Source organism: Diabrotica undecimpunctata, chromosome 1, assembly GCF_040954645.1.
Source record: "Diabrotica undecimpunctata isolate CICGRU chromosome 1, icDiaUnde3, whole genome shotgun sequence".
In the NCBI taxonomy this organism is placed as follows: Eukaryota; Metazoa; Arthropoda; class Insecta; order Coleoptera; family Chrysomelidae; genus Diabrotica; species Diabrotica undecimpunctata.
This window is the reverse complement of record NC_092803.1, coordinates 17371549-17386621: the sequence shown is the minus strand read 5'-3', so window position 1 is coordinate 17386621 and position 15073 is coordinate 17371549. Positions and strand designations below refer to the sequence as shown.

Sequence of the window (15073 nt, the reverse complement as noted above, 5' to 3'; positions counted from 1 at the left end):
CCTTTGTAAAATGTTTAAGTATTTCAAACAATACATTGCCGAATATTATATACGCAGATGCTAACAGAGTAATGCCTCTATAGTTCTTACACTCGAGTTGATCACCCTTTTTATGCAACGGACATATTATTCCCTTTAATCACTCTTGTGGTACCAATTCACTCTGCCATATAAGTACTATTAGTTTATGGATTGCTGGAAAAAGTTGTAAATAATATATACACAATATAAATGAAATATTTTATTTCAATATTACTTCAACCCACATATTTTATAAAAATATTAATTCTAGAACTACCTTATGTATTATACAAAATAAAAAACAATTAAGGAAGAAATTACAAATGGACTATTTTCTTTAACTTTTCTGTCTAAATACCTACATCTTAAAAACTAAGATAATTACATTAGGGTATCAGAACATATGAAGAGTGTGAGCGCCCTCTGGAGTACCAGAATATTAACATAATATTGTCTCCGAAGTTTTGTCATATAACAAAACGTTAACGTCTTTATTTTCCTTCGCAATTAATTAATAATTACACCCAAAAATTATATTTAACAGTTCCCTCTGATAAGGTCGAAGAATTTAAGGAATTTCCAAGTTGAATGGTCGTATTCAGGTAATTTTTTTTAACCCGATCTCACTGTGGTCATTAGACAACAATAGAGTATTTAGAAGAGACTATTTATTTTTATTACTGTTACCTAAATGACTTTTATAATCATGAATGAGACAATGTATTTGTGAATACTTCTACTATTGTTAGAAAATGGACAATCCCATACCATTTTAAGCAGGTTTTTATGATCTTATAATACGGTTGTTGGTTTGCACATTAAATATTGGGTAGGCATAACTAGACTCAGGTTAGTATTTTCTTTAACAAAGAATGAAGGGTTTAAATTTTTAAAAATAGTCAAAAATATCTACGAAAATAAGTCTTCCGACGAACATGTACCATGGCCTTATAGTATACTGAAAATACACGATGTTTCGACTTAAATCAAACCACATAAAGTTATATTTTGTTGCATGAACATTTTTGGTACACTTATTTACACCCTCATCTTCTTATTTTGGTTGTTCTGGTCGTTCCCAACTTCTGCATATGTACTGTTTTTTCCTGTGTTTGTAAAACCATCTGCGGGAATTTGATTTCGTTTATAAAGGTCTACAAACAATAATAAGGCCATTTTCATATTATACTGACGATCTTCCAAACACCTAAAACAAAACATTAAGTCTAGAGGAAAAAAGCGACATATGTTTAAAATAAGAGTGAGAACTTAGGCAGTGCATTATCAAAAATAAGCTGGCAAATTTATACGAACGGGGTAAATTTTATGAAAACCGCTTCAACACCTTTGGCGGTTATACACTCTTTTTAACAAAATTATTAAAAAATCTTTTTTGAGAACAATTTCCGGAGTGGAAATCGAAACGTCAAATTTTTTAGTTAAAAATATAAATATCATTACAATCAATTGAGGCGTTCTTGGCAAAAACCCATATGTCAGTTTTTTTCGGAAATGGACTTACGCCATCTATGGATTGAAGGACTAATTACCTACGTTCCTTGCGTAAGAAAATTCCATTAAAACCAGAGTAGTCCAAGATATAAGCGACAAAAATATAGGCGATTTCGCATAAACTCCATTTTTGTGAAGAGCAATTTCCTGCAAAAACCACAGTTGTTAATGACTATTGGTGTTTTTGCAGGAAACTTTATCGCTTGGCTGTGAGTAGGTTTTTATAGGTTAACGTTCCTTCGAATAGTTGTATTGTGTAATTTTATTAGTAAACACCATAAACCAATTTAGTAAAATGAGTTTTATAATAAATACAAGTAACAATGAACTCGAACGACAAAGTTCAAATGAAAATGTGCCATTAAAAAGGAAAAGAAAGGTGCTGAGACGTACAGAGATAAAACAGGCAAGAGTGAAGGGACAAAAACATGTTAATTATAAGGGCATAGAAAATGCACAAGTACAAATTGGTCCCAATTACAGGTACGTTACACATATTAATTGTAAAATGATGAGTGAAACATTTATATTCCTTTTAGATGTTCACGGTTTCAATGTTATTCTAAAACTATTGATGAACAGAAATCTCGAGTTTTCGATCACTTTTATGCTTTGGAAGCTAAAAACGAGCAAGATAGTTATTTGGCAGGTAAAATTAATCGCTTTATTTAAACAAATAAAATATTAAAAAGTATATTTCATTCTAGGGCGAATGTCTTATCACATTTCAAAGCAAAGAAGAAGCCGAAAAAACGCTGAAATTAGGGATGTTTTACTAACAGAAGAAGAAAATGATGCGCCAAGCCAAGGTAATGTTCCGCAAACGCTCAAAGACCAAAATTCTGCTGCCTATAATTATAAAATAAGGTTGGAAAAAAGAGAAGAGCCAGTATGTGTAAAGGCTTTTTGCGGTCTTCATGGAATAACATATGCAAGAGTTCGAAGGCTACAAAAACATGTCTTTAATGGTGGATCAGCATCAAAGGATAAACGAGGTAAGAATTCAAACCGAACAAATAAAACGGCAGAAAATAGATTGGCTTTGATTAAGAGCCATATCAAATCTTTTAAAAACCGACAGTCCGAATACCTACTATCTTCCAGAGACGCTATCTGTGAAAAAGATGTATAAAATATTCATAGCAGAACATCCCGGTTATAAAATATATTGGAAAATATTCCATACCGAATTTAACCTTAAATTTGGCTCAACGAGAAGTGATACAAGTGGTACTTGCGATCGGTATCAAAGTAAACTATTAGCTAGTTGTGACAATCCAGAAGACGTGCGGAAATTAAATATTGAGAAAGAACTCCACTTACGGAAAGCTGAGAAATTTTATGAACAAAAAAGAAAATATAAATTATAAGCACGTGATGATTCAGAGAACTACAATTGCTTGTCTTTTGACTATATGCAAAACCTTCCAATGCCACATATACGTACCAAAGCAGTATTCTATGCTAGACAGCTATGGTTATACGTATTTGGTGTGAACAATGATGGAAATAATACTGCAACTATGCTCTCTTACGATGAAACCATTGAAAGAAAAGTGGAAGAAAACAAAATGAAGTAGCTTCATTATTGTTCCAATATTTACGATCTAATGAGGTGACGACAAAGAATCTTATCCTAATAAGCGACGGATGTGCCGGACAAAATAAAAACTATGTTTTTATGAAATTTTTGTACTTGCTTGTCCATGGTTTACACATGTTTGAAACTATTACACATGTATTTCCTATTCGAGGCCATTCATTTTTAAGTTGCGACCAAGTGGAAAAGCATGCGAGAGGCCTATATTCAGCAGTGGACGTTAGAGGCTAGTTGATGATGATGATTCATTTATTGCCAATACAAAAGTTTTCCCTATAAGTAAGTTTTCCTGTAAGTATATTAAAGCATTTATAATAGCCTATAGATAGCCTAAAGATACGATATAAGATCGATCTGCACTGTGTGTCCGATATAATTTTGTTCTGATAATAATTATTAATTAGTAATTAAAAAATAATAAAATAATAAAAAAAAAATTAAAACAAGCGAAGAAATCAAAAGACGAATAAATCTTACAAATAGGGCATACTATGGACTCCAAAAGCATTTCCACTCAAGAAACATTCAAAGAAGAACTAAAGTTATTATATACAAAACATTGCTGAGGCCGGTCCTCACATATGGAGCAGAAACATGGACTCTAACGCAGAAAGATGAAAGACTTTTGGGAATATTTGAGCGTAAAATACTCCGCAAAATATTTGGAGCTATAAACGACCCAGGGCAGTGGCGCAGAAGATATAATTTTGAATTGTATCGGCTCTTTGATGAGCCAGATGTCATAACGTTCATTAAAACACAGCGACTTAGATGGGCTGGACACATAATACGAATGCCAGAAAATACGATTGCTAAAAAGCTAACCACAGGAACACCTGTAGGAAGAAGAAGCAAAGGCCGACCGCGAATTAGGTGGTTAGATGAAGTTGAAACCGACTTAAGGATATTAAAAATCAGAAGATGGCAACATGTTGCCAGAAACCGAACAGAATGGCGACGAATCTTAGAGCAGGCCAAGATCCACAGAGGATTGTCGAGCCAAGATGATGATGAATTAAAAAATAACTTGAATAAATAAAAAAAATTGTCCCGGGAAGATATTTTAGATTTTGTGGATCATTAGAAACAAAAAAGGTCTTCAGATGTATCGTTTTCGAGTTATAAACAATTTAAAACTGAAAAAATAACGGAAGATGACGATTTTCAAGGCTTAAAAACATTTAAAAAATATCATTTTGAAATTACGAAGTACCTAAATTCAAGAGAAAACCTTATTTAATCAGTTTTTTGATAAGTATTTTGGACTTATATTTCATTTTGAAACATTGTTTTTTAATTGTTAATGCAGCCCGATAGCCCTTCCCGATAAAAAACAATTCCTTATTAATAAAAAAAATCGGTTGCCTGTAAAGTCGGTTTTACGGGCGAAGATTTTACGTGACAACGTCTTTTTCTCGGTAGAATATTTATTGATATGAATATTATTAAATTGCACAATAGGAACAAGGAATTGAATGAAAATAAGAATTGCACAAATTTTAACTATAGAAATATATTTTGTTTACTAAAACATTGTACATGTAAACTTAAACTTAACTAATTTCTATTTGAGTGATTTTGTTGAGGATAGGACGATGATAGGAGAAATATGAAATGAAAGGAAGTGTTTCTGCTGTAATGTGTCTTGCGAAAGTCAAGTCGATGGTTGTTCCTTTTAACGTAGTTGACTTAGAAACGTTTGATACGCAATCAAGATTATACGTACATTTCATGAAATTTAGAAACGAGTTGCCTGACTTTACGTTTTTGTTAAAATCACCACACAGAAGAATCGGTATACTAGAATCAGCTTTTTTTAGATTGTCACCTTGAAATATCCATAAATTGACTGTTTAACTCAATTAATATACACAAAATAATATAAACAAAGCTTAAAAGGTTCTTTATGCTTTGAAAGTGGTTTATAAACAACTGAATTGTAATGTATATTTTACCGCCTTTAATAAATATGAAGTATAGACTAAATTTTGTGTAAAGAACAAACATTCAACAGACCTAATAGTAAAAACATATTGATTTAAGTGTGAATTTGAGATAATGTGCTGACAAAATGTTAAATCCTAAGAAAACAAAATTATGTTTTTATGTATATTCATTATACTTAATACTCTTGTGTAAAATACCTCATATCATATATGTCTTTAGACACAGTTAATAATTTTCATTGAAGTTTAAACTATAAAGAATGTTTACAATCATTGCTCAATATTAAGTGGATAAATCCATAGCAATATTATAAAAGAATATAGGTCCCTAGGTAATTTCCTAAAATTATATCTGATACTGGTGGTTCCCACATTTTCACTACAGACACAGCTGACGATACTTTCAACGATTTTCAACTTTAGCGATTCAACGCACCTAATTCTCTAGTGCCGCGCGCAGCGGACCGATCATGTTTGAGTGGGAGAGAGACGCAAGGCATTCGCCGGTCCGGCGGGCCTCTCTCTCGTTCGGTGACTCACTGTAACAGACGTGAGCGGGCGTTACACTTTTTCTTAAATGACTCCGAGCCACAACCTAATTTAAGACGTTGTCACGTCAATAAAAAAATATATTATAGAATCAAACATGGCAAAAAATTGTATCAGAACCTGATAGAAGAAGGTTTAAACTTGAAAATTTATGTACTTGACAATTACAGAAATAATATTTTTTACTTGTCTTTTTTAGCCTTAAAAATCGTCAGTTTTCGCTTTTTTAGTATTAAATTGTTTATAACTCGAAAACCATCAACATAATAGAAAAATTACAAAACGTATTTTACGTTTCGAATGATCCAAAAAATCTAAAATAATATCTGCCGGATCGAAATTTTTTTTACAAAATTTGTTACAACTAAAACAAAGTCATTTTTTAATTATTAATTATAGTCAGGACAAAATTATATCGGGCACCGCTTTTTTTTATAATTTTTAACCTGCGAAGTTTGCGTATTTCTTAATAATCGCTGCGTGGAAGAATACAGGTTTTGTATGACCATAATTACTACTTGTGAACAAGAATTGGCTACACTGTACGACAACTTCTGGTCAAGTCTCTATAGAGAAGCACAAATAAATATACTACTTTATATATTCTGTAATTTCTTATGAGAAAACGCAAATTGCAATTTAGAAAACGGGTAGTTTTCGAGGGCCGCTGTGTACATTTAAATTTGAGGATATTCGGCGTTTAAACTATGAAATCACTCTTCTAAATTGAGGATTTATAGTATAACTTCCTATCTGCATCGTATGGTTTTTTAGATGTCCCTTAAAATGTTTCACTAAAATAAAAGAGGACGACAGAAATGAAATATTCGACAAATTTTACATATTAAATACAAAAGATGAGCAGGATTTATATCTACAAGGACTTCTAGAAAAACGTAGTGTTGGTAGAAAGAGAAAAAAGACCACTGAAAATGAAATAATGAAAAAATCATGTAGTCATTTCCATTTTATTCTTGTTGATAACATGAGGGTACGTGTTTGTCAAAAAGCATTTCTTAGCTTAAATAGTGTTTCCAAAAAGAGAGTAAAACGAATAAAAAATTTGTTATCAAATAACCAAACACCATGTGACAAAAGGGGCCACAATGTGAAGGTTCATGCAATTCCCGAAGAAAACAATATTTTAATAAGGCAACATGTTGAATCGTTCCCTCTTAAACATACACATTACTCTGGTAAACCTGTCATATCTAGATGCACGATTGGACGTCAAGTTTATGCATCAGCTTTTTAAAGAAAAACACCCAGATTCCTATATAAAGTATGATTATTACCTGAAATATTTTAAGAAACAAAAAGAGAAATCAAACGATTTCTACCTAGTGAAACCGAATTCAAATTTTTACCACTATGTTTCCTAAAACTTGCGAAACAAACAGCTGGATAAATTACTCGGCAAGGGAATCTAAAATTGCATTCCACGTGCCGTTCATCCTGGTCAAAATTCGTAGTGAACTCAGTTTCTGGTACTCCAAACGAAGTAAGTAATAAAACATAATGACGGTATTAGATTTTTGTTTTGATGCAGGGCAGCGACAACCGCTTATACGTATTTCGACCTCTTTAGGTCTCGTCAGAACGGTATAGTCACTGCTCTGAACCAAAACAAAAATCTCTCCCGTCCTAGACAATAGTTATCAAAATAACTATATACGGACGTAACTACGCCATCTAAAAACAAAAAGGGAAATCAAACGATTTCTACCTAGCGAAACCGAATTCAAATTTTTACCACTGTGTTTCCTAAAACTTGCGAAACAAAAAGCTGGATAAATTATTCGGCAAGGGAATCTAAAATTGCATTCCACATGCCGTTCATCCTGGTAAAAATTCGAAGTGAACTCAGTTTCTGGTACTCCAAACGAAGTAAGTAATAAAACATAATGACGGTATTAGATTTTTGTTTTGATATAGGGCAGCGACAACCGCTTATACGTATTTCGACCTCTTTAGGTCTCGTCAGAACGGTATAGTCACTGCTCTGAACCAAAACAAAAATCTCTCCCGTCCTAGACAATAGTTATCAAAATAACTATATACGGACGTAACTACGCCATCTAAAAACAAAAAGAGAAATCAAACGATTTCTACCTAGCGAAACCGAATTCACTATGTTTCCTAAAACTTGCGAAACAGTTCCTCCTTTTCTTTCTTTTAGCAACTTTTCTTTTCTTTCAATCCCTGTCATATTTGAACACATGTTAACGATTTCACGAACATTACTTAAAGGGCGTTGATGTACAAGTGCATCGTGTACATTTAATATTATATTTTTTTCTCTTAGACTGAAGACACCTTTAAAACCAAATAAAACTAAATAAAACCGGGATAAAATCTGTTGTCGACGTCATTTTTAAATGCAAATAACAAAATATCGACACCAAAAACGTAGGTAGGTAAGACATGAACAATGTACATCTACAAACTAAATGGAAGATGCAAACAATTTCTAATTTATATTATTGGCATAAGCTGTAATGTGGCATAAAAACTACTTAAACTATCATTAGTGAAGCCTTATCAGTAATTCCAGGTAATTTCAGATAATTCCAGGTAAATAAAAAAGAAGGTATTCTTTTTGTGTCAGGCGATAACTTGTATAGAAAACAATAATCACTTTTAAATTACTGTTTACATTAATTTATTTCGTGAAACATTGAATTCTCTCGTTAATCACCCGTGTATAATTAACAATAATCGTGTGGCATATATACCGACGTTTTTTACGCACAAAAAAGGTATAGTGAGATTAGTGGACACTTATTTTACAGAAGATTTTTTAAAAGATAATGAATTGTTGACGGCATCTTAAAATATTAATTTTTTTATTTATTTCAAAACAAGTATAGGGTGACGCCTATGGTTTTTTGACCTGTTGAGGATTTGCGTACATAATGTGCTATCAATATGATGGAAAAGGACTATATATCCTTCCATTTTGATTGAGTTTTTGCTAAATAAACATTATTTCTAGAAAAAAAAAAGTTTTATTTTTCTATAAGTTGTTGAAAGGGGCTAGGTGACATGTACAAAAATAACAATTATTCAAAAACAAAAAGAAAAAATGATCTTGTTCTACTATAATATAACTACTATTCAATATTTGATTAGGTTTACTCAAAAACAAATTATCAAAAATAAGTTAGTCTAGCTTAGAATAGTTTTTTGCGTTTTTCTCAAAACTTTTAAAATGTCGCTTGAATCCTTTCAACAATAATCGATTCACGTAGATCAGCGATACTCAACTTTTTTTTCCCTGGGCCACATAGTAGCTATTGCCACAGCTTGCGGGCCGCAATCTAGGTGAAGTAGTATAAATACATATATATATATATATATATATATATATATATATATATATACATATATATATATATATATATATATATATATATATATATATATATATATATAATAACATTTGAAAGCTTGAGATATAAAAAATAGTCTTCTAGAACAACCCCTTTATTGACTCCAACCCACCGAAACGAAAATTTATATATATATATATATATATATATATATATATATATATATATATATATATATATATATATATATTATTTTCAAAAATGTATAATACTTGCGCAAAATTTCGGTTAAATACTTTTTAAATGCATTAATTTTTCTAATCCTTGGAAAACTAATAAGAATTTTGGAAAAATTTAAAACTCAGAATAAAATATTACATTATTACCGATGGCCAAAAGTCCCAAAAAACTTCTATAATGTTTATTTTATTAAGTTACAGGGGTGCAGGGCCGTGCCGTGCTATGATACGGTGTTGCTGTCGCATCAGGCGGTATCACAAAGGGGGCGGTATAATGAGTAAAATAACAAAAAAATGTCAGGCTGTTTAAAAATGTTGTCAGAAACTATAGACAAAACGAAAAGTTACAGAGAATATGGCTAATGACCAAATTAAAATTTAATGCAATTGCAGAAAAGTTTATATATGTATTGCATTTCCAGCTGAAAATGAAGTTCAAGCCAGGATCAAAAAGCGAGCCAGGATAAAAATGCATTGGTTTTTTCGAATTCTGAGAAAACTAATAAGTATTTTTGAAAAATTTAAACGCAGAGTGAAAGATTACATTATTACCGAGGGCAGAAAGTCCCTGAAAATTTCTATGTCTATTTTAATAAGTTACAGAGGTGAAAGGACAGAGAAAATTTATTGTGTCTTTTAATTTCAAATATTTCATTCAAAAAAAACTTTTTATTTATTCTAAGGGAATTTAGGCTCTGGGTAATAATGAAATATTTCATTCTGCATTTAAAGTTTTCAAAAATATTAATTAGTTTTCTCAGGATTTGATAAAAAATGCACTTAAGTAGCATCGGATCAAGATTTTGCGCATACCCTCTTAATAAAAATGAAAGTTAAATTTCAATCATATTTAAGAGGCGGCATTTCAAAGACTTGCATCATATTCACTGTATCATCTTGATGTATGATACAGTGAAATGTTAACAAATTATTTATATCATATTTTTTTTTCACAAGAGAAATAAACCCAATATTATTTCCTATCATAGACGGACATCCATCTGTGCATACACATACCAATACCAACTTTTTAACGTCAATGCTATTTTTTTCCAAAAACGTACAAATAACATCAATGTAATCACTTCCTTTGGTATGACCTTTCATCGGATGAAATTTGAGAAAATCTTTACGAATTCCATAATCTTCAGTACAGTACCGTACAAAAAGAGAACATTGTGAAGTTGATAAAACATCAGTGCTTGAATTAAATGCTAAAGATTTACAATTCTTCAAGTCGTCGATGATATGATTAAAAATATGTTTCGAAATATCTTCAATTCGCCTGACGCACGTGGAATCTGAGAGTTGTAGTTGTCTAATTTGTGATATTATCTGTTTTATTGCTGAACTTCTCAAATAAAACATTTGAAGCATTTATAAAACATTCCTTTACAATCTCAGCGTCAGTAAATGGCTTCATGTGTTTTCCTAATAAATAGCAAATTTCGTAGGACGCTCCCGTCACTGATACATCTTATGACATTGAAACTGCCATTATATTTTTCTGCTGCTGTAACGACCTTTTCAAGACGCATAGTTTTTCTCTTCGCAATGCAGAGCCGACTGGGAAACTATCGCTAAACATCTTGTGTTTTCTATTATAGTGTCTCATAATATTATACTTCTTTAATATAATACTCTCTCGACAAATCAAACAAGTTGCTGAACCGTGTTTGTTACGTACAACAAAATATTCATCTTCCCAATTGTCTTGAAATAGTCTGTTTTCGTCAGATATTTTACGTTTTGATTTTGAGGACACGCCAGCCATTGTCACTGTTTTAAATTCCCGGCAAATCAACTATAATTAAAATTATTATAAGTAAAAGAAACACTTCACTTGACAAAATTTGAAAAAGACGATACGTGCGTAAACGGAAGCGCTGAATGAAATTGACATGTTCATATAATAATTGAACTGGTTCCAAATCGACATCTTTTTATATTATAAATTAGACTTTTTTGATTAGGGAATTTTTAATATTTTTCCGTCGACCGTCCATTTATGATTAATTTTAACACCCTCAAAATCGTTGATTAATGAGCCCTATTAATGAATGATTTTCTATTAATGAACGATTTTATTATAGGCAACACAAAATATATATTTCTTGTATAAATTAATTTAACCACATTTAACGCTCTGTGATTGGCAGTGACCTGTGGTGTAGGCAACCAAACATATACCTATTTATATTGCCACTAAAAAATTATTTAAAATGAAGTAGCCGCTGTAAGTAGGCTGTCTGTCATTGTATGTCATTACTTATCGTTAAGTAAATAAAAATTTAAACTAAGATATTTTTATTTCTGAAAAGTACGGTCGACGGAAAAATTTTGTAACGAACTCGTGAATTAAAATGGCGATTAACAATCTCGAACATTAACGCGCTCGCTAATTGTTAATAGCCCTTATTAATACACTTGTTGGTTAAATAACTATTTATAATGAATTACAAAAATATCTAATATAATAGTATTTTTTAAATTTTAAGATTTTATAAATTCAAATGTAGATAAAGTCAAAAATTCTTAGTTAGCCTTCGGGCCACATAAAAAACGCCCGAGGGGCGCATGCGGCCCGCGGGCCGCAGGTTGAGTATCACCAAAGAATATAGACGCTTATAGAAGCGCAGTTCAAATGGGCGATTTGGTTACGGTTTAAGAGGGTGGCTGCATAAACTCACAGCGTGGTGCCGTGGCTGTCGGCTTAAAACTATCATGAAAATTTCATAATGAAATATGTAGTTAGGGGGAAGTGGGAAAGGAGTACGAACGGGTAACTTTGCATCTACGCCGAAACAAATTTCGATGCCATTGATTTGCAAACTATTTTTTGTTGTCTTTTTTTTGCGTTTTCACAATAAAATCTTTATTGTCAATTTAAATTTTTAATTTTAAAACTTAAAAATGTATGATATTTACAATATTCAAAGTATTTATTTTTTTAATTGTATAACTTTGAATTAAAAATTGGTTTGTTCCAACACAACGAAAAACCGTCACATAACTTTTTATTATACTGTTTTTCTGCCCAGAAATTAACGAAACATTTTTAAAAAATTTCAATTTAAAAAAAAAGTATTCAATGAAACTTTTTACTAAATTATGAAATTTTCCATTTCGCCAAAACTTCCAAACTTCCATTTCATCCATAATTTTTCAATAACAACAAAAAGCATTCCTGATTTATTTTTGAAATAACAAAATAAACTTTAACAGTGCATTTTAATGAATAGTACCTATATGTGAAAGTTTTTACGCTGTATGAGTACTATTTAATCTTGTTTTAAAATAACAACTAGTAGTATCTAAAACATAATTTTCACAATGAATGAATATTGGTGAAATTATTACAATATAGTCTTAAACTGATTTATACTTAAGATTTGTACATATTTCAATTAAAACTTTGAATCATAATAATTTTTCTAAAAAGATTAATTTATTAAAAGGTAAAATAATATTATTTTCTTTAAAAAATTTTATAAAACGCAAAAATTTAATCCTATTCTGCGACCACGCGGCATCTACATTAAAAAATATCTAAAGTTGCATTTATTGCCCCACTCTTTCATATTTTAGAAGCAATGGTAGAGCCACAGGCCACAGCTGACATGACCGCTCCTTAGTGGTACCACGTGCAACACGTGCGTTCCACTCGTCCCACTTTTCTTTATCTATGTCCCACTTTTTGCTAACTCTCAAAAATAACAGTGAACAATTCTTCTATAAGCGTCTATATTCTTTGGTATCACTGACGTAGATCTTGTATGACACAAAGTATTTACTGGACAAAATAAAAGAATATGCTCACTTACCTCCTGGCATATTTCGTATTTAAAGTAGTAATACGTTTGAATGCGTTGATCGCTTTCTGGTTGTCACTTTCCGATCGTGGAAACTCGATGGTCTGTACAGCACTCCGGGGATGCTTGAAACTATCTACTACTTGCCAGGTGAAAGCATTATGGATATGCATCAATTCATTGATTATGACGCATCCGCCATCTGATTTGATCGTCAACACAAATGTTCTTCGGAAGCCGAAGAGTTGTTCTGAGTCTAATAGAGTTTCGGCACTTTCTTTAAATACGCCGGAGACCGACACAACTGCACTGGTGTTCTGTAGAAAAAAATAATCTGATTTAAACCAACTTCTCGATGAGCTAGACTTGAAATTTTAAATACAGTTCAGGACTGGATGACAATGCAATAATATTAATTGTAAAGTATAATATATTTTGCGACTGTTTTGGATTATCGATAGACACTCAACAACCAATGGTTCATTCTACTGTACAGCATTAGAAGTACGAAAGTAAATTGCCCTAGTAATGAAAATATATGAATTATAATTAATTAGAAGTTATTAACAGTAAATCCTTTTGATATAATTCATGTGCACTGGAAATTTTACTGTTTCAATCTTCGAGTTAGAATCTATGGAGAGGGCATCACGTGACTAAAAACGACCTTATTTCGGCCATATTGTTAAGATTGTTTTGACACTTTTGACAGATCGTATATGTTTGTTTACGTTTGTTGTTTTTCGAATATTTTTAGTTTTATAATACTTTTATAGAGACTGTAATAATATATATTGTGATAGTGCATAATAACGGTTTCTTGTTCTCAACGTAGTTGCAGTAGCTGAAGCAATGTTAATAAAAAATCTTCAGGAATAACGTTCTATATAATAAGGTTAGTATACAAATATGTTAACAAAGTAATGGCCCGTACTTCAGAGAATAAATTAATAGTATTTGACTGTATTAATTTATCTTTATGTATAATATATTGTGTTTTTAGTGTTTACCGCGGGATAAATAAATCATAGTTTATTAAAAATGTATTGCACTTTTTTAGATTATGATTAAATCTCCTGAATAACTAGTCATATTTTTATAGTCGTTTTAATATTATTGAGTCCGGCCATGATCCCACCGCCATATTGGTATCATCGTTAGCCACGCCTACCTACCGCGTTTTTAATACACACTTTAATATGCTCATAACTTCTCCATAGATTCTAACTCAATGGTTTCAATGAAACAAGACTTTTTTAACATTTTTTAGAAGATTTTTTAACATATTTTTATTTTATATTTACCTGCAAAATATTTTTTACAACTAGATATATCACAGTACCGGAATTGTATAAAGTGACTCATATTTTCAATGTTGATCTTTGCGGGTTTGAGGACAAAGGAAATGACGAGTCAAAGGCGTGCGGTTTTCATTTAAAAAATAATCAGGATTTTCTTGGAAGGTCTGTCAACAAGGTTAAAAGCTCCTTCTGGTAAAGGAAAACGTCTAATTATATTACATATTGGATCAGAGGATCGATTTGTAGCAAATAATGGTTTGTTGGTCTTTGAATCAAAAAAGGATGGCGATTGATTACCATGCAGATATGAATTCTGATGTGTTTTAAAACTGCTTTCGAAATATTCTGCCAGAATTAGCAAAAAAAAATCTGTAATAAATATGGACAACGCTTCATAACACAGTAGACGTATTGATAAATCCCCTACGGCATAGCTTTTACAGAAGATATCGTTAAAGCTCAATTACTACATTAGTAAAGGCCAATAAGCCAGCTGAGAGATATGTTATAGACGAAATGGTGGCAAGCAAAGAACATTATGTTTTACGTCAGCCACCTTACCATTGTGAGTTTAGCCCAATTGAGTTGATTTAGGCCCCAAATCAAGAGAGGAGTGGCAAGAAACAATACGACTTTTAAAATTGCTGATGTCAAGCAGAGTTTTTATGAAGCAGTTCAAAATGTAACAGCACACAATTGGCAAAAGGCAATTGAGCACGTTAAAAAAGAGGAATCAAAAATGTGGGAAACTGATAGGATAA

General features: G+C 31.5%; 1 protein-coding gene across 1 annotated transcript in view; it reads right to left on the bottom strand.

Moving 5' to 3' along the window:
• Positions 1–228: 228 nt before the first annotated feature.
• The window catches only part of LOC140445552 (nuclear RNA export factor 1-like), a 30493-nt gene continuing 15648 nt past the window's right edge, over positions 229–15073 (bottom strand). The window contains exons 9-10 of the mRNA XM_072537661.1: positions 13024–13328; positions 229–1228 (exon numbers count right to left, since the gene is read on the bottom strand). Of these exons, the coding sequence (XP_072393762.1) occupies positions 1060–1228; positions 13024–13328 (474 nt within the window). The 3' untranslated portion in view covers positions 229–1059. The remainder of the gene's footprint in view (positions 1229–13023; positions 13329–15073) is intronic.